At 33.0% G+C, this 20,904-nt stretch overlaps 1 protein-coding gene across 1 annotated transcript; it reads right to left on the reverse strand.

Annotated features, from left to right (window-relative positions):
- Positions 1-109: 109 nt before the first annotated feature.
- Positions 110-13,063, reverse strand: LOC111701759 (testin). Its single transcript, XM_023473170.1, has 13 exons — positions 12,813-13,063; positions 12,368-12,463; positions 11,933-12,009; positions 11,125-11,225; positions 10,101-10,207; positions 9,080-9,429; positions 7,922-8,268; positions 6,289-6,410; positions 5,820-5,882; positions 5,070-5,143; positions 2,601-2,734; positions 1,421-1,527; positions 110-982 (listed from the first exon to the last, which is right to left on the reverse strand). Exons 1-13 carry the CDS (start codon positions 12,962-12,964, stop codon positions 442-444), a joined length of 2,271 nt encoding a protein of 756 aa, XP_023328938.1. The 5' UTR covers positions 12,965-13,063; the 3' UTR covers positions 110-441.
- Positions 13,064-20,904: the final 7,841 nt, after the last annotated feature.

Below are 20,904 nucleotides of genomic sequence, written 5' to 3' on the forward strand. Positions count from 1 at the left end.
CTTTAAAAGTTCTACTGTTCACAATTGCATTATATTGAAGCTTTTTACACAATATATAAATAAATATACAGTAAAGAGTATACTGATTACTGAAGCTCCGTATCTATTCATATAAAGTTAGTTTGTTTGTCCGATCATAACTCAGGAACCCCTTGACCGATTTGCCTCAAATTTTATTAGAGGAACTCGGTATGACCACTGGAATGTTCTAAGCTTGTTTTTGAAGTTCTAAGTTGATTGGGTCTATACTTTTATTGGGAAAAATAGCTAAATTCTTAATTTACGACCAAGTGCGGATAAACGGCGGGAGTAACTATAGAGTAACCTTTCTCAAGATAGTACAATATATACTATATGTGCTATTACACTGAGCTGCTATTATACAATGGCATTGTAGCTGATACTTTAGAATCATACAATTCGTACAATTACTATAGCTGCTTACACAATAGTACTGTAGCTGCTTTGTCTAGAATGATAAGGAGACCCTGAGTCAAATTCAGGTTCCGAACTCACATATTCTTCTCTTCTAAATCCGTCCTGTACGCCGTCCTGATCTACTGCGAATTGAACATGTCTCTGCTGTTTGGATGCAAGGAGCTGATCTATCGGGTGTTTAGATGCAGGATGGTTATGATAGTTGTGTGGATGAGAATCCTGTTGTCGGGAAATATTCTCTGGATTCTGAGACGGATACGTCCTGGCGTGGAGCAGTGGTTGCCAGGGGCGAAGCTCACTTGTTCCGCCCATATTACGAGAACCTACTCCGGGTTGGGGAACCCTTGGTTCCTCTCTAGGTCTTCCTGCGCCTAGAGTTCCAGGAGAAGTATGGGATCGGATCTGAGATGCAAAGTTTCCTGTTGGTTCCAACCTTGGTGGGACGGGTTGAGGACGACTTTGCTCCGATAGTTTAGTTGCACAGACAGAACTACACAACAATACTCCTTCTCGTCGTGTCATTTTACCACCAAGCAAACTCACGCTAAATAAACATATTATAGATACACCAATTCATTTATCTATAACTTTAATGCCTCTCGAAGCTCTCATATGCATTGGTACAATTAGGCAAACACTATTGATTTACTATTCAATCAAATGCCAAACATCATTAAAAACTAATTTGAGCAATCGGTTAATCTATTTTTTAAATCTTTTATTAAAACTTTCAAGATTTCATAAGTTGAGGTTTGCTTTGATAAAAATTTGCAAAATTTGAATCTGAAAAACATTTTTTAGAACGATCGTTTTAACATGTTCATTTTTATCGTTTTTTGCCTTTATTTTCTATCAGGGTGAAAATTTGGCATAAGTAAGGAAAAGCGCATTTTTAGAATAAATAATTTTGCAAACAATTAGATTTCTTACACTTTACCAAAATTAGACCGCAAAAACACATCAATGGATTGCACATCACTACCTGCAAACCCCGCACTTGAAGCAATCCTCTGTAGCATGCCAATGATTATCTGCTAGAGTAACCCTCTGTTCCTCAGCACCAATATATCCAGTACACGAACTACAAACCTTAAATCAAAGTTATAGAAAAATAAATTCAAAATTACAAGAATTCGATAATTCTCCCCTCCCCAGAATGTCGAATCTCGATTTACTCTTTCTACAATTTATTATTCAACCCAAAGTTTGACACTAAGAAACTCTGATTTTTTAATCATATATCATTGTAAACCAGTACCATAGACATTCCCAAGGACGGCCACAGGGGGGGGCGGTTCCTTCGCCCCTCCCCCGACGGATTCAAGGGGAAGCGACGCCCCCCCCCTGAGGCTTTGAGGCAAACAATGTTCCCAATTTGATAAAATGATGTTCTCAATTTGACACATCGTACTTATTTAAAGGAATTGAATCATCAGTACTTGTTTCTTATAACTTGCATATGCATAATAATGTTCCTTACTCATTAATTAAAATTGTAATATTATTATAACTTTAACCTAGTAATTTCTTTTTGTTCTTAACAATTGCTTTATGTTCCTATATTATTGACTATTCAGTATGAATTACGTTTTTTGAAAATATGTAAGTTTCCTTTTTTGTTCTTTACTTTTAACTTGCTTATTGTTCCTATTTTTGTTCCTTTTCCTAACACTTTTTCGCTAGACCCTAAATCCCTGTTCTAAATCCTTTATTTTTCAAAATTTGTTATCCCTATTTTCAAAATTTTTTGTACCTAAATAATCTTGCCCCTGTCCCCCTGGCGGAAATCCTGTGTCCGCCCCTGGACTTTACATTAATTTAATCTATGATTTATGTTATACTAAAAGATATAGGAATTAGGAAGTTTTGATGTGTGGCAAACAGAATTCCTTTAAACATTACAAATTTTTCCTAATTTTGAACATCAAAATTGATGAGCAGATCGAACACTCTCTTTGGTTCCGAAGAAATCATGCGTTTGTTCGTTTTGGCACTACATAGACCAAAATAAAGCTTTTCTACTGTGAATTAAAAATCCACATGTAATCTTTGGCTTTACTGGACTTCTACTCTCTAAAATTGGGAAATAATGGTTATAATTGTGTATTATCCTTTTAAAGGATCACATGAAATTACGTTGATAATCCCTTTTTTATTTCTACCTTTCCATGTTTGTTCTGCCAGCAAACTAGACAGTAAGGTTGTGAGTTGACCGGAATATATTTATGCCCAGCTAGCGGTGTGTCACACTCATAACAGCAGAAATGTTTTAAATGCCAGAATCTATCCTCAGCTCCTGAATGTAAACAATGGATTATTATTCATATTGTACGGACAATATATTAGTAGACTGCAAGTTTTAAAAAGCTGAACTAAATTTGTATTAAAGACATTACTATATCAAGTTGGTCCAGCCAAAATGGAAGTTTTATTGAAGTATTTATTTATAAATCGGATATTTTTTACTGTTATTATAATGTCTTCGTCAGCTCTGCTGTAGTTTCTTTGTATACCTGTACAGTGTACACTCTGTAATATCTCTGTATACCTGTATACTCTGCTGTAATATTTCTATATACCTGTATACTCTGCTGTAATATCTCTATATACCTGTATACTCTGTTTTAATATTTCTGTATACCTGTAGTGTATACTCTGCTATAATATCTCTATATACCTGTACACTCTGCTGTAATATCTCTGTATACCTGTAGTGTATACTCTGCTGTAATATCTCTATATACCTGTATACTCTGCTGTAATATCTCTGTATACCTGTATACTCCGTTTTGATATTTCTGTATACCTGTACACTCTGCTGTAATATCTCTGTATACCTGTATACTCTGCAGTTTTAATATTTCTGTATACCTGTACACTCTGCTGTAATATCTCTTTATACTTGTATACTTTACTGTAATATCTCTATATACCTGTATACTCTGCTGTAATATCTCTGTATACCTGTATACTCTACTGTAATATCTCTGTATACCTGTATACTCTGCTGTAATATCTCTGTATATCTGTACACTCTGCTGTAATATCTCTGTATACCGGTATACTCTGCTGTAATATCTCTATATATCTGTGATTATGTGATTATGTGAGATGAGATCTAAAAGAAGCCCCATCTTGGGCAACCCAGACCGCCTACAGGACTATCCGACCCCTACCGGTAAGAAAAATCCTGAACCAACCCGGCCACCTACTACGAGGAGGGGTACAACCTGGAGGAAAGGCGTGATCAAAGTCACGATGCGTACCTGTATACTCTGCTGTAATATCTCTGTATACCTGTATACTCTGCTGTAATTTGTCTGTATACCTGTACACTCTGCTGTAATATCTCTATATACCCGTATACTCTGATGTAATATCTCTATATATCTGTATGCTCCGCTGTAATATCTCTAAATACCTGTATACTCTGATGTAGTGTCTCTGTATATCTGTATACTCTGCTGTAATATCTCTGTATACCTGTACAGTGTACACTCTGTAATATCTCTGTATACTCTACTGTAATATTTCTATATACCTGTACACTCTGCTGTAATATCTCTGTATACCTGCATACTCTGCTGTAATATCTCTGTATACCTGTATACTCTACTGTAATATCTCTATATATCTGTAAACTCTGCTGTAATATCTCTGTTTACCTGTGCACTCTGCTGTAATATCTCTGTATACCTGTATACTCTGTTGTAGTATCTCTATATACCTGTATACTTTGCTTTGATATCTCTATATACCTGTATACTCTGCTGTAATATCTCTATATACCTGTATTCTCTGCTGAAATATCTCTATATATCTGTACACTCTGCTGTAATATCTCTGTTTACCTGTACACTCTGCTGTAATATCTCTGTATACCTGTATACTCTGCTGTAATATCTCTATATACCTGTATACTCTTCTGTAATATATCTATATATCTGTACACTCTGCTGTAATATCTCTGTTTACCTGTACACTTTTCTGTAATATCTCCGTATATCTGTATTCTATACTGTAATATGTCTGTATACCTGTATATTCTGCTGTAATATTTCTGTATACCTGTATACTCTACTGTAATATGTCTGTATACCTGTATACTCTGCTGAAATATCTCTATATATACCTGTATGCTCTGCTGTAATATCTCTGTATACCTGTATACTCTGCTGTAATATCTCTATATACCTGTATACTCTGTTTTAATATTTCTGTATACCTGTAGTGTATACTCTGCTATAATATCTCTATATACTTGTATACTCTAATGTAATATCTCTATATACCTGTATACTCTGCTGTAATATCTCTATATACCTGTATACTCTGCTGTAATATCTCTGTATACCTGTATACTCTGCTGTAATATCTCTGTATACCTGTATACTCTGCTGTAATATCTCTATATACCCGTATACTCTGATGTAATATCTCTATATACCTGTATACTCCGCTGTAATATCTCTATATACCTGTATACTCTGCTGTAATATCTCTATATACCTGTATACTCTGCTGTAATATCTCTATATACCGGTATACTCTGCTGTAATATCTCTATATATTTGTATACTCTGCTGTAATATCTCTGTATACCTGTATACTCTGCTGTAATATCTCTATACCTGTATACTCTGTGGCGAATATCAACTCATCGCAAGCTGCACAACGAGGAATATTCAACATTTCTGCAAAATCTCTAAAATAAAAATGTTGTAATTTGGGAATTATCTTCAATTCATATTACAGTAATTTCAGATTTTATTTTAACCACAATATAAATATACCCTTCTATACTATTTGTCTTGCCACTAACTCTAACCCCTTTATATTTTCAACCTGATGGTGTAAACTTTTTATACTTATAACTTTGACTATTTGGTCTACGACATCAGGTTGCAAAGATAAAGGGATTAGAAAATCTGAGTTTGTGGCAAGAACTCATTTTTATTGTTCAAGACATTCTAGTGGCTTTAGTCCAATCGAACAACGCCCTTTTCAATATTGCAGTTTCTGTTACGCCCCCCCCCCTCTCTTATCAATATTAGCTTTTGTTATCACTTCCCCCTATATTCTGCGCAATCATTGCCATATTGATCGCAAAATCACGATCAACTGATTAAAAACAAACTTCTTGTACAGAAATGTATCGTAATATATAGTGAATAGTGATATCATAAATGTCTGCATTTTTAAAATTGTACTGCACTATAAAATGTATTGCTATACTGTACGTGCACTGCATATCAAAAATATACTGCACTAAAAAATATAATACGATGCGTAAAATATACTGCACTTTAAAACTATACTAAGCTATGTCTTATGTACAGCACAGTAAAAATGTACTGAACTGTGTGATGTACTACACTAACCTGCCGCAGTACAGTTTCCCATGGCTGTAGAAGTACAAAAGGTCTTCTAGAAGATCGCCACAGCTGATAATTAATAATTGTTAGAAATAATTAAAGGTAATATGAAATTTTAAATATGTGAACGCAAAATCTAGAATTTAGACAAAAACTCAAATAAGATTTTGATAAAGATTAAAACCTTATAACTTTATATCAAAATTGTGGAATAATTATGCAATCTTAAGTTAATTTGATATTGATAGAAGGCAAATAGCTTACCAGTAGCTATAAATCATCTCATTAAGCCTGTGAACACTGCACAATTGATGTGTTTCACGTGATATGGACTATTTCTGGGTACCACGTATAGTGTACATATCATAAAACATTAAATATTACCAATCACTGTGCAATTGTCCTGTGTGTGTGTCCCACTTTACAGTTTAAAGTGTAAAGAAATGAAAATATGTACAGTTCTATATATATATACCTGGTACATGAAAAACAAGATGGATGCCAGCAAGTCTCCGGTCCAGCACGTTCAGCAAATATTGCAACTTCTCCGGGAACCATTTTCCCCTGACATCCTTTACATCTCCATCCTTCTCCATCCTAGAGATTTAATTATAAAGAAGATGTAAAATATATGGATCGCGTGTTTACCATGGTAAACATACAGCATACAGTGTTCACTCTTTTAGCAGGGTAAAATATATTTTTTAAAAACCACAAAATTAAGTTATTGTTTCACACCAGAAATCTTTTTAAAACAAAACACCACGGAATTTGCATACAGGGTCTCGTTTTAAGAGTAAAATTAGCTCCTAGATAAAGTTTTCTTCTTTGATAAATTTTAACTTTATAGAACATGACCTTGAATGTTATCAATTCTTGAGCAAATAAAGTAAAACTGTAACAGCCCCCCCTCCCCCCTCCTGTAAGAAAAAGATAAGGAGAACTCTTAATTAGTCATCAACTTTCAAATTAATCCTGGAAATGTAGATTGAAACGTAATTCCTAGGTTTTAATCATCCTCGTAATCTTTCTTTGTGGAAAATGGTATAGCAGACCTTTTAAATATATCTCTATTCTTTAGGTTCATACCTTTAAAGGGAGAGACCTGCTAGATAAAGTATTTGAGCTGAAAGTGCAGTGTCGTTAAGAAAAACTTTAGGATTCATTTGACACCAAAGAAACATTTTTATGGTGTACAATTGTTAAATAAAATCGTAAAGTCGTTTGAAATATTTCACCAGTTGTTTCAGTCAGCTGAGGAGACTTTTTTTACAATTTTTAAATAACACAGACAAAACAAGTAACAAATTTTATTATAAAAACCAGTTGCATGTATACAAATAGGTTGAGAAAATTAATCAACTTAAATCATAAAAAATAAGTTACAAAAATTAATTTAAAAATCTGGCAGGTTTATGCAACTTCTTTCAGCTAGGGTCGCTTGTTGGAGGTTTTCTTTATTTTAATTGCGAAGAAATCTGCGAATAAAATTATAGAAACAGCAAAGGAAATGATGATAATGAAAAAATCGATTCGTCGGTTATACTATGGCTTTTATCGATAATTGTTATTTTAAGAAATATGTCCCTAATCAGCAAATTAGTCTATAAAATAGTTTTGTTTAGATACATTAGACATGTTTTGTCCGGGTTATCAAATAATTGTAAAAAACGTTTCTTCTGTTTACTGAAACAACGGGTGAATATTACAAACGACTTAAAGCTTTTGATTTAAAAGTTGTACATTGTAAAATGTTTCATTGTTATCAGATGAATCCTAAAGTTTTTCTCTATAATACTGCACTTTTCGCTCAACTACCATGTCTAGCCGGTCTCTCCCTTTAAAGCCACCTCATTCCCGCCCCCTTCCCCTTCTTTAATAGTCTTAAATCATGTTATGAGTGCAACTTTAAGAATGAACATTGCACATAGATCCAGACTGCACATAGATCCAGACTGCACATAGATCCAGACTGCACATAGATCCAGACTGCACATAGATCCAGACTGCTATGAAAAGTTGCATTAATTTTCAAGACTGGGTTGAATTGGTTACGCAACGCTAAAAATCTCTCATTGCGTTTATACCGAGTTAATTTCGAGATATACCTGGGTTAGGGTTGGATCTGTTTCTCCAGGTCTAGATAGAGCAGGTCTCTGTCTTGGATCCAGGATGCTGTTTCCTGACCCAGAACTACCAGAGAGACTAGAAGGATAATGAGATGTTGGTTGTAGATGTGAATTTCTGGAGGAAGAATGAGAAGGAGAGTGTACGGATGAAGGATGAGAGGAAGAGTGTACGGATGAAGGATGAGTAAGAGACTGAAGAGATAAGGGAAGAGAAGGATGAGAAGGATGAGGAGGAGAAGGAGAAGCAGATGAAACTGATGAACCAGTTGAACCTGGAAACCTGGTCGCCTGGTGCTGCTGGCCATAAGGACGAGCATGGAATGTTCCTAAAAAAAACGTTAATCTTTAATTAATAAATATAAGTGTTATATTTTAAAATGTTCTACGAGAAAAGATTTTAAAAGCCCAATACGCCCCCCCCTTCATCGCTTTCATCCTTCCCCAAGGAAACCTGTATCCTATCTAATGAAACCTGTATTCTAACTGATAAACCAGGATTGTATCCTGTCTAATGAAACCTGAATCCTACCAGATAAACCAGGATTGTATCCAATCTGATGAAACCCGTATCATACCCGATAAACCAGGATAGTATCCTATACTAATGAAACCTGTTTCCCACCTGATAAACCAGGATTGTATCTTTTCTAATGAAACCAGTATCATACCTGAGAAACCAGGATTGTACCTAGCCTAATAAACCTGTAATCTGTATCCTACCTGATAAACCTGGATTGTAACCTGGCCAACGAAACCTGTATCCTACCCGATAAACCAGGATAGTAACATGGCTAATGAAACCTGTATCCTACCTGATAAACCAGGATTGTATCCTAGCTAATAAAACCCGTTTTTTCCTACCTGATAAACCAGGATTGTATCCAGTTTAATACAGCCTGTAGCCTACCTTATAAACCTGGATTGTATCCTGGCGAATGAAACCTGTATCCTATCTAATAAACAAGGATTGTATTCTGGCTAATGAAACCTGTATCTTACCCGATAAACCAGGGTTGTATTCTGTCTAATGAAACCTGTATCCTATCCGATTAACCAGGATTGTATCCTATCTAAAGAAACCCGTTTCCTATCTGATAAACCAGGATTTTATCCTAGCTAATGAAACCTGTATCCTACCTGATAAACCTGAATTGTATCCAGCTCTCACTCCATCCTTAACATCAAGAAGATCGAACATATGCTCGAGTTCTACTGGATCTCCTCCAGGATTATATCCTCCTGGTTTCGTGCTCGAATACTTCGGAAGTGACGGGGGACCCGTCGAAGGAAGCGGTGGGGGCATCGAGGTGGGTACTGGCGGCATATTCTGATATGTATCCTCGTCATCCGTCCTCCAGGCTTGGATAAAATCATTGTTTGACCTCTGGTAGGGTTGAGGTTGACCGGGAGGGAGAAGGGCAGGTAGTTCCTGAACCTGACCTTGACCAGCCACACGCTCACGTACACTTGATACATAACTATTCATCCTAGGGACAATAAACATATTAAAAATAATTATAGATAACATAGTAAAATAACAAAAATAACAATAAATAATATTGTAAATAAATGAAATGTTCAACCATCATCCCGCGGGAGTCAGGGTAAAGCTCTCATCTAACCGCACCACCATAATGGTTGGCAGGGTGTCACTAGCACATGTTTCAATGAAACAAAGTGTAAAAGGCCAGGCAAGAGTCAAATTAGGCGGATATTTTTTTAAAAATAAGATAATAATAACATGAACAATAATGAAAATGACATAACAATCAACAGTCGTAAATATTCTTAATCGTACTGGTTTAAATTAGAAATAATACTGGTGATGTTAATGAAAAAAATAATATTGACAAAAATAATTTGTTTTAAATTAGAAATAATACTGGTTTAAATTAGAAATAATACTGGTGTTAATGAAAATAAAAATATTGACAAAAATAATATCTTTTAAATTTAATAGACATTTTTGCAGCAAAAATATAAAAAGCAATATAAACCTACTAAAGAGCAATAAAGCAAATGTGGCAATAACAAAAACAATATAAATAGAAATGACAATATGGAAATACTGATATGATCATGATATTAATGAAATAATAATCAGAAGTATAGTGATAAAGAAAAATTATGATAATAATAATATAAAGTATGAACTAACATTTGTATCTCTGTATGAGAAAGTTGATGACACTGAGTTGGTTCAACATCATGGATTGGAAACTGTTTCTCCAGCTGAACCAACCTTCTCTTAGCTCCGTCAGAACCCTGAGATGGGAATAAACTGTAGTTAAAGGGAATGTTTCCTAATATTGATTTGTTAAAGGAACTGTTCAAGTAATCTAACGTTACCCTCTATTTCAAGATATGTATACCCAGCAGTTATACCATTTAAACCTGTATCTAAGTTAAAGTGATTTATTTTTCTATTTAAATATTGAATTCAGGTTTCTGTTCTCTGTAAAAGTGACTAAAAATTCATATCTTTTTAAGACGGAAAACGAAAATATCTTCATCAATCATCATTGCTAATGGGAATGAATTGTTTTCAAATATTGATTACTTAAAGATAGTGTTTTATTTACTGATTAGGGAAAGGAGTGATTTCAAATATAGATAAGTTAAAGGGAGTGTTTTCATATGTTGATAAGTACTCCTGTATACTTTTATGGATAAGTACTCCTGTCTGTATGGATAAGTACTCCTGTATACTTGTATGGATAAGCACTCCTGATACTTTTATGGATAAGTGCTCCTTTATATCTGTAAGGATAAGTACTCCTGTCTGTATGGATAAGTACTCCTGTATACTTGTTTGGATAAGTAATCCTGTATACCTGTATAGATAAGTACTCCTATATGTATGGTAAAGAACTCCTGTATACCTGTATGGATAAGTACTCCTGTCTTTATGGATAAGTACTCCTGTATACTTGTTTGGATAAGTACTCCTGTATACCTGTATAGATAAGTACTCCTATCTGTATGGATAAGTACTCCTGTGTACCTTAATAGATAAGTACTCCTATCTGTATGGATAAGTAATCCTGTATACTTGTATGGATCAGTACTCCTTTTTACTTGTATGGATAAATACTTCTGTATACCTGTATGGATAAGTACTCCTGTATACCTGTATTGATAAGAACTCCTGTATACTTGTTTGGTTTAGTACTCCTGTATACCTGTATGGATAAGTACTCCTGTGGGATAGATTTAAGATATCTTGAAGCTAGGTCTACAGTTACTCCTGGTGGAACCCAATCAAGTTTCATCTCCTTACCAGCTAAACAAAATACAAGATATAAAACCAAAGATGTTCCAAGCTTTTCAGTTTTATTTGTAGAAAAACGGGAAAAAAATCGTGTTAACCCCCTTTTAAAAACCCTTTTTTAATACTGGATTAAGTCCCAAAAAAATACCCATAAGGTTATAAATTGGAGCATTTTAACTCATTTTAGGTAATCACTAACTGTGCTGCAGTGGTAGGCGATTATATAAAAACAATGAAGGCGACTTTCGATTTCAATTTTGATTTAGATCAAGCTGTTAAATAGCATGGACAGCTGGGTACACATAAACATAAAAGATTATCTTAATCTATCAATTAAAAAAAAACGTCTCTTTAAAAACTTGTAAACTTGAAATTCGAAGAAAGTTTGTCAACAATTAAAACTTAAATAAAAAGTCGTCTTCATTGAATTGAAATAATCGACTACCACTGTATCATTTACTGTCATAATATTAATCATTTTAATAAAAAAAAACACATACAATTCTGATAGATAAATGATTTCACCATTTGTCCCAGTTTTTTTCTTTTAAATTTTCATATAGTGTTGGGGAAAATTATGAACTAAATCTGATTGATAGCAAGGAGTAGTTGAACATCGTAGACTTAGTTAAACCGCTTCACTTATACTTTAACTGACTACTCAAGAGAAGTGGTTCAACATAGTTTAATTAGTTCAACTACTTCTTGAAGTTCTATACCTCGTGATTGATCAGTGGTATCCTGGAAAACATCTCCGTAAACAAAATGTAATTCCTCTTCCTTCGTCCGTAGAGGTCTAAACAATAGATTAAATATTTGCGACAAATATATTAAATAGATTAAAATAAATAGATTAAATATATGCGACAAATAAATCAATCTGATAAAATCACAAGACTATTCGTCCACTCCAATCCATGTTATGTTTGCACAGTTGCAATTCGCGTCTGAAAGATATACTTTAAAAACGAGCCAATGTGTCAGTTTAGATATTATATTAATATATCTACTTGTCGAAGAGTCGACATAATATATATACCTGTCAAAATGTCGACCATTATGTCTTTTTGTGGAAGAATCGACCTGAAATATCTGCCTGTCGAAGAGTCGACCTAATATACCTACCTGTGGAAGATTCGACCTAATAAATCTACCTGTCGAAGAGTCGACCGACAAAGTAGAAACCAGGATCTGAATGTTCGACCACATTATGTTCAGCTTTACCACACCGGCAGTTCATACATACTTTCCTTCATTAAACAAACTTTTAGATAAATGGTTTTGCTTATAGTAGTGTAGTATAATAAACAGGGGGTGGGGGGGGGATAGGCGAGCAGAAATGGAGCATAATAGAGGGGGGATTTACCTTAAGAAATGGAGAATAAAAAGGCGGTGTTACCTCCAGAATTGGAGAAGGATGGAGGGTGGGGGGATTTAGCTACAAAAATGGAGCATAATGGAGGGGTGGTCGGCTTTTACCTCCAGAAATGGAGAAGGATAGTGGAGATTTACCTCCAGAAATGGAGCAAAATATATTAGAGGGGGGGATTTTTATTCAGAAATGGACCTAGAGGAAAGGCTCGGGTGGGAGGCATTTACCTCCAGAAATGGAGCTGAAAACCAGGACACTTGTCTTTACAGTTTGAGCAGGCTGCTCCAGCTCCTAGCTCATGAGCTAATCCTGGACGCTTCTTCAAGTTCTCCAGCTCAAATAGAGCTGGGTTCGGAGACAGGAACCCGTGTTCAGACATTGTCCTTTCAAGATTTTTTTAAAATTCACTTAAAACGTGAAGTTTTCCTGCAGTGACAACTCACAATTCAGTGGTTTTTCCATTAAAATAAATCATCTTTCTGAAATAACAATTTTTTCAGTTTTTTCTTGCATTCTTCATTATCATGTTTTGCACCCAGTCATGCATGTTTATTGACGGGTATTCACGTTGCAGGATTATTTGCAAACTTTACTGCATGAGTTAGGTTCTCTTGTTCACTGTTGTAAGATTGTATGAATTGAATACGATATGTACACTGTAATGAATCTTGTACTCTGTAAACTCTTTAATTTCTACAATTTAGATTATAGATAATATAGATAGTTATTCTAGTCTCGTTATTAACAATTAACAGAAACTTTTCATGGTTGAAACATGTAGATATTGTGATAATTTTATTAAATAAAAGTCAATTAATGAAGAAATTGTAACCAAAAAACTTTCTTTCTAACCAATGATTATGCAAAAAAGCTTATTACAAACTGGATATTGTGGCTATTGCATGCATTTTTTATTTATAAAAACTTGATAAAAACCTTTTGAAAACTTGCTTATTTTTCATTCTGCGCAATTCTCTTGAATAATTTTCACCTACAGTGGTAGGGGGTTAAAAAGGGGTAAAAGTTTATTTAAAAAAAACATAAATATTTTAATAAATTGATTCAAACTGCAGTGCATGGACCAATATAAAGCCGTACAAATTGTTCATATTTTAAGAAATTTTATTATTTTTATAATTTTTTATTTCAGGGAAACATGGTTTTTAAAAATAGTAAGGAAAAGACCAAAAAAGATTAAGTTGGCAGTATACAACAAATGAATTTTATTCATAGAGAATAGAATATATACTAGAGGGGAATTTAAAGAATCTCTCGGTATGAATTTTTTCAGTCCCTTTCAGCCTTAAAAGGAGTTAAAAGTGTACAAATCATGTAAATGTTCGCAAATTAAATGCAGTAGAGTACATTAATACAGTATGTTCCCTAGACTATTCATTTCACTTTCGAATTTGTTAAAACTGTTAAATAAACTTTATACTGAATTTGGTGAATAAAAAACATCATTTGATTTATAGTTATAACGGAAAATCATCGTTTATAAAGTGGAAGGCATAGAGTCTATGTAAAATAATCATTGGTCAATTATGAAACCAGCCTATTTCATAATTTGGTTTTCTTTTAAAATTAATTTTAGATTTTCTATAAAATGATATTCCGGGGCCCAAAAAGTTATATAGCATAAATATGTGAAGTACACCTGTAGTATGGAAACAGTACAACAAAATGGCGGTTTTACACATTTTTCTAATAAATTCCTCTCTAATATATATTCTATTCTCTTTGATTATATTTCATTGCAAAATTCACACCACAAAACTTGTTGAACTGTTTTTTAGATTCAATTGTAAATTTCAATATGTGTTAATCTGTGGCTAATCATTTCATTTAAATAATCCTATCCATTTATAGTCTTTATATACTATAGTTAATAATCCTTCTTATGTTTTTTATATTTTTAAATCTAGATTTTGTTATATATGCAAGCTAAGACCAAGCATTTTATGTGATTCATTCATATAATTCATAAAATTCATATAATTCATAAAATTCAATTAATTCATGTATCTATCTAATTCATGTATCTATCTAGTTTATAATAATTCAACATTTAAAGTTCAAAAAGATAAATCTAACAAATATTTAAAATCTTGTGATTGTAAAATCCTTATATCTTTTTAACCCGATGACGTAGACATTTTTTGAGGTTCCATTTGGAGGGGGTGGGCTCAACGAGGGCTTAATCCCTCTGATAATCAGGGGGGGGGGCTAAGCCCCCTAGTCCTCCCTGCAGGTATACACCCCTGCTTAAATGTTTAAATTGTTAAAAATAGGTTTATATTATACGGTTGCAACCACTTTCTTTATGTGGAAAAGTGTTAGAGTTTGTAATATTAATATATTAATCCTTATCGCAGATTATAAACAGATGTTTAAATATATTTCATAAAAATCTCAAATAAAATCAATTACCAGAAACACAGCTGTTTTTCTATTAAAATGAAATGCACTTACTTATACGGCACATAAAGCTGTACCCTCCAGGGGGGGACATTCGCCCCCCCCTGAATTTGGAATTTTTTGTTCCTATTTTCAGAATAGCTTCTCAATAGCCTGCTTAAGGGAAAGAAACCCTAGGGCAAAACAGGAAAAATATCTGTCTTAATAAACTATAATGTGTTAAAAGTTAAAAATCTATTTTTTTGTCTTTAGTCGTTAATTTTGATTCTTTTTGAGTCTTTTAAGTCAAAAAAAATTTCGCATACAGCGCGATTTTTATTCCTAATTATAATTTTTTTCCCTAAAAAATCTCCCCCCCCCCCCTCACTTAAATCCTGTATCCGCCCCTGGTACCCGCCTATTCATATAGCTAACTTATAACATTAGAATATTGAAAAAAAACCTTTTATATGAAGGGTATAAAATGGCAGATAAATATCCGTTTTGATACAGTGATAACAAGAGAATTCTATAAAAGGAAGACGATTTTAGGATCAATTTATAACTTTTAAAAGTCCAATGAGCACATGAGACACAGCAATTGTGCAAGTGTAATAAACAGACCCATTTTACTAAATTGGTGATTTGATAAGTGTCTGCTAAAATATTATTTCTTTCTAACAACAGCAAAAATACGCTTAAGTATTGCTATAAGTTGTCGTCTTCCTATTCTATTATTTTCTAGTTTTCACTGTACATTCATAAATTTATATTCGGCGAGATTATTTAAAAACAGATTTGTATCAAAATATAGTTCGGTCAATTTGTTTTCATTGTCTCAAGAAGATGAGTAAATTAATGAGTCAGGAAGATAGATATACTCGATATACAAACGGTTAGACAGACAGACGGACAGTCAGACAGATGGATAGATAGATAGAAAGTACAGAATATTGTTATCTTTTATAGCTGATATTTACCACTAAATGCATTTACTATTCATTAACATTTGATATCTTATCAATATAGATATATATATAAAAGTAGATTAATTGTCCCGAAAATCTTTACCCTCCCCTTTTTCGATTTTTAGAGAATTCCAAATAATTGTGTGTCATGAAAAAAAAATGCCTGCGCAGAATTAAAGGGTAAAAACAATTTAGTTATTGAACTATCTAAAAGGTATACATAGTTTAGCCATTTCTTTAATGAACAGTAAACATCCTGTATCTTAGTATCTAAAAGGATATAGCCAGATTCTTTTAATGAATACCCTGTATTTCTTTACAAAACTTAAGGGCAGGGACCATTTCTTAACTTAACACCCTGTCTCCGAAAGGGAATGGGCCATTTTTATTGAACACTATGGATCTGAAAGGGACTTGACCATTTTTATTTAACGCCCTGTACCTAGCTGAAGAAAAGGGAACATTTTTCTTTTATGAACACCTGTATCTGAAAGCCTATTCTGGCTTGAAGCATGAAAGACTGTATTTACATAATATTGTGTGGAAAAGAATTGCAAGTATAAGGTTTCAGTTTAGCGGATTAAATACAAGTTCTCCTCTCTATGCAGAAAATATACACAATTGAAATATTAGCAATATGCAAGGAAGGAGATATGGGACGCCATTGAAAAAAACTGTTTCAAGGGCTGGTAGGACAAATAACTAATACATTTTTTTGTCGATTTAATAAATACTTACAAATAATTCCGTTTTATTTGAAGTACCTTACGGACCTTTAGGCAGCTATATTAAATTGTACACTGTACAGTGTACATTAGGTTATCTGTACATACAGGCTATAGAAGGCAAAACGGAACAGTACACTAAATGAATCAGTCACAGTATAATATAAATAAAACTGATCATCTCAAAACATTTAGATCAAAATTCAATGCCTTCTGTTAAAACATATGTATAATCGCCAAAAAGTTTAATATGGCATGTCTTTTGTTAAATTGGATTAAATCAAAGATTGAAGACTATTTTTAACAGTGCTTTCGTTAAACAATTACTTTGCAATACAAAATGTGGCCAATTTCTTATTCATGTTACCATAGGTACAACTATTGGTCGTATCTATCTATCTACACTGCTCTGGTAAAGCGTAACCATAGTGTGACTATGGTTCTACCTATGGTAGAACGTTTAAGAAATTTTTAAGAAAGTTTAACAGATTTAGGACCAGTAGTAGGATATTTATAAATAATGTTCATCGCAAGATAGATAATTCTTTCAATGATTTGTTTGCCATTCCATTTTTCTCATTTCGTTCTTGATTCATATCAGATTCGATCAAAATTTCAATAGATTCTATCGAAGTTTTATTAGATTTAATCAAAGGTTTATTAGATTTAATCAAAGGTTTATTAGATTTAATCAAAGTTTTATTAGATTCGATTAAAGTTTTATTAGATTCTATATATTGAAATCTTATTAGATTCAATCAAAGTTAATTAAATTCTCTGAAAGGTTTATAAGATTCATTCGATCAAAGTTTTTTAAGATTCTAAGAAAGTTTAATGCGATTTTATTTTAAAAAATTTGATTTAATCGAGTTTTATAGATTCTATCAAAGTTTTACTAGATTATATCAAAGTTTTATTAGATTCTATCAAAGTTTTATTAGATTCTATCCAAGTTCTATTAGATTCTATCAAAGTTCTATTAGATTCTATCAAAGTTATGTTAGATTCTATCAAAGTTTTATTAGATTCTATCAACGTTTTATTAGATTCTATCAAAGTTTTACTAGATTCTATCAAAAATCTATTAGATTCTATCAAAGTTTTATTAGATTCTATCAACGTTTTATTAGATTCGATTAAAGTTTTTTAGATTCTATCAACGTTTTATTAGATTCTATCAACGTTTTATTATATTCTATCAAAACTTTTATTAGATTCTATCAACGTTTTATTAGATTCTATCAAAGTTTTACTAGATTCTATCAACATTTTATTAGATTCTATAAAAAAAAGTTTTATTAGATTCTATCAAAGCATTAGTAGATTGAATAAAAGGTTTATTAGATATGATATGATTTCTTTTAATATATTACAATCCTTGCTGCGTGCAAAGATTTTGATATATTTTGTTAAATTGTAAAATTACGGGATCAAAGTGAAAACAATTTTCTCTTATTTGCTTATCAAAATTTAACCAGTCTACCATTTCTACTTCCTCTTAAACAAAACGCAATATCAGGTTAGACAGCTATGAAAATTATGCATAAATTTTTGAGACTGCAGGGTCGGTTTCACCTTACTAATTCTTTCACCTTTTATTCACTTCTTTTATATATATTAAGTTCTTGGCTTTCAGGGCTCTTCGTGTCAATCTTCTAGTTCAACTTTTAATTGTTGCTAAATCTTTCAGCATTTTTTCTTTGATAAAACAAAAATATAATTGTTTGTTTCACACTTTTTCCGTAGATTTTAAAAATTTTACGAAAATTAAAATATTGTTGGAGACAACTTTTTGTAACTCTTAGCATCCATAAACCTTTCCTGGGGTCATGTGAGGTCTACCAAAAAATTTAGCCCAATCGGTTCAGCCGTTTTGACGTTTTTAGATACAAATATGGACAAACAAACAGACAGACAGACAAACAAATGACATGCGTAAAGTATTACTTTTAAAAGTAATCATACTTTTACTTTGCTTTCACTCACGTTTCCTTTTTCAGCATTTTTAGATGAAATATAAAATTATGTAAGAAACTACGCAAATAAAGATTCGCAATAAATGTATTTTATTTTGTAAAACGTATATATATATATATATATCTGCATATCCTAAACAATTGTTTACTGTAACCTTGTCGAGTTTTCGGTATACACCTAAAATCATTCTACTGTGACAAAGACTTAAACTCAAGGTTGCATTGTAAACGTCAACTCTACCCCCCCCCCTTCATACTCAACCTTACCCCCTCCTCCCCAACCTAAATAGACCAGGAAACAAAGAAAGAAATCCGGAACCTACATAACATCTTACCTGAATAGTTTAAACCGTTAGGATCAGATCTTACTAGACATAATTTAACAGAAAAATACAAGAAGGAGGATAATAATGAGAAGGATGAGAATGAGGAGAAGGATCAAAAGGATGAGAAGGAGGAGAAGAATATGAAGGATGGGAAGGATGAGAAGGATGGGAAGGATTAGGAGGATGGGCAGGATAAGAAGAATAGGACGGATGGGAAGGATGGGAAGGATTAGGAGGATGGGCAGGATAGGAAGAATAGGACTGATGGGAAGGATGGGAAGAATGGGAAGGATTAGAGGATGGGCAGGATAGGAAGAATAGGACGGATAAGAAGGATGGGAAGAATCGGAAGGATTGGAAGGATGGGAAGAATCGGAAGGATGGGAAGGATGGGATGGATGGGAAGGATGGGAAGGACGGGAAGGATGGAAAGGATGATGATACATGAAGTGTAATGTGTACAATGTGTGTGTGTACTGTGTACCGGATACCTAATATTAGGATTGGTTTATGTTTGTCATTTGATAATCTTTCTTTAATATCTTTAGTTCCCACACAAACACAGTCATTTGCTTCAAAGCCAGGAATCAAACTTAGGAAGAATGTCTTAATAAAAACCTGGATGTTTAAAGAGACTGTCCGCGTAATTTCAAGGGGTCCTTCATGCAAAGATGACAATTCACGATTCATAACAGTACAAGCTTTGTCTGATCAAGTATGAATTAGACTTCAATTGTGGTTTCTCTACATAAAGGGACTTGCGCATTTCTACTGCATGAAAACATATTAGAATTATTAGAATGAAACACTTTTAACTCTAGAAAAACGACAATAACATCCATATTATTGATCAGATACTTGTAAACAGAGAACAGCTGAAAGTTTTAATTTAACGGTTAAAATTATGAAAAAGTTGGGTATTTTGAGGAGACGCTCTTTAATTTATCAAATTCATCTTTAAACTTCAATCTCAATCATTTTCGTGAACTGTATTTTTGAAGATTGAGCAATAGATGATCTTTTAATAGTGTGAAGAATAAAAATAAGGAGAAGACGAAGGAAGGTCGGATAAACGAATGAATGACAATCTTGATTATGATTGAATGAAAGAAAGAATGAATTTCTATGTTTTGCTTGTCCCTACCTTTGATGGTTTGTTTGTATCTAACAAGCGTATAAACGGCTGAACCAATCGGGTCCAATTTTTGTGGAACTGCATACGATGAAAGGACGGAATTTAAATAGATTTATTTGTTGTGAAATCCACCAATAAAAATAGTTAAATTTGTAAAACATTTTAGTTTTATGATCGATGACAGACGATAATATGTGGCAAGGAAAGCATGCCAAAGATAATAAAAGAAATTATGTATAAGATACTAAGTGCAAGAAAAAGATCATCAGTGAATTAAGTAAGATTATGAATGCATAGAGGGATGAATAGGTGAATGGATGAATTGATGAATGGATAAATTGATGAATGGATGAATTGATGAATAAATGCCAAGGGGGATGAGGTTTATGTCATAACCTATCCTAACCTGTCAAACATTTACCATATATGGATTCAGTGTAATTTTATACTTAACACCTCAACATCTGAATCTGATACAAATTCTTAATCACCCCACAATATAACATTGTAATAAATAAAGCAATCCCCATATTTGTTAACCTGAACATACCTAAATATATAAAACATGAGCTACGTAATATGATTAACATGCATTGTGATTAGATTAACTACGATATATCTATCCATGTTAATCCTTTAAATATGTACATTCAACTTAAACTACGCTGTAAACATGTGTAGAGATAGCTTAACTACGTTATATCTATCCTCGCTAATCTTAAAAATACATACATTGTAAATATTTGTCTTACTCATGTGATATAGATAACTTTGTAGAAATTTTAATTACGT

This window comes from Eurytemora carolleeae, unplaced genomic scaffold (genome assembly GCF_000591075.1).
Source record: "Eurytemora carolleeae unplaced genomic scaffold, Eaff_2.0 scaffold448, whole genome shotgun sequence".
Classification (NCBI taxonomy): Eukaryota; Metazoa; Arthropoda; class Copepoda; order Calanoida; family Temoridae; genus Eurytemora; species Eurytemora carolleeae.

Bases quoted from the DNA above. Each gene is read 5' to 3' on its own strand.
- LOC111701759 (XM_023473170.1), bottom strand. From the start codon at position 12,964: ATGTCTGAACACGGGTTCCTGTCTCCGAACCCAGCTCTATTTGAGCTG. The intron at 12,010-12,367 runs GTAGATTTATTA...TCTATTGTTTAG, and splicing joins GTCGGTCGACTCTTCGACAG to ACCTCTACGGACGAAGGAAG. The intron at 5,883-6,288 runs GTATATATATAT...ATTAATTATCAG, and splicing joins TCTTGTTTTTCATGTACCAG to CTGTGGCGATCTTCTAGAAG.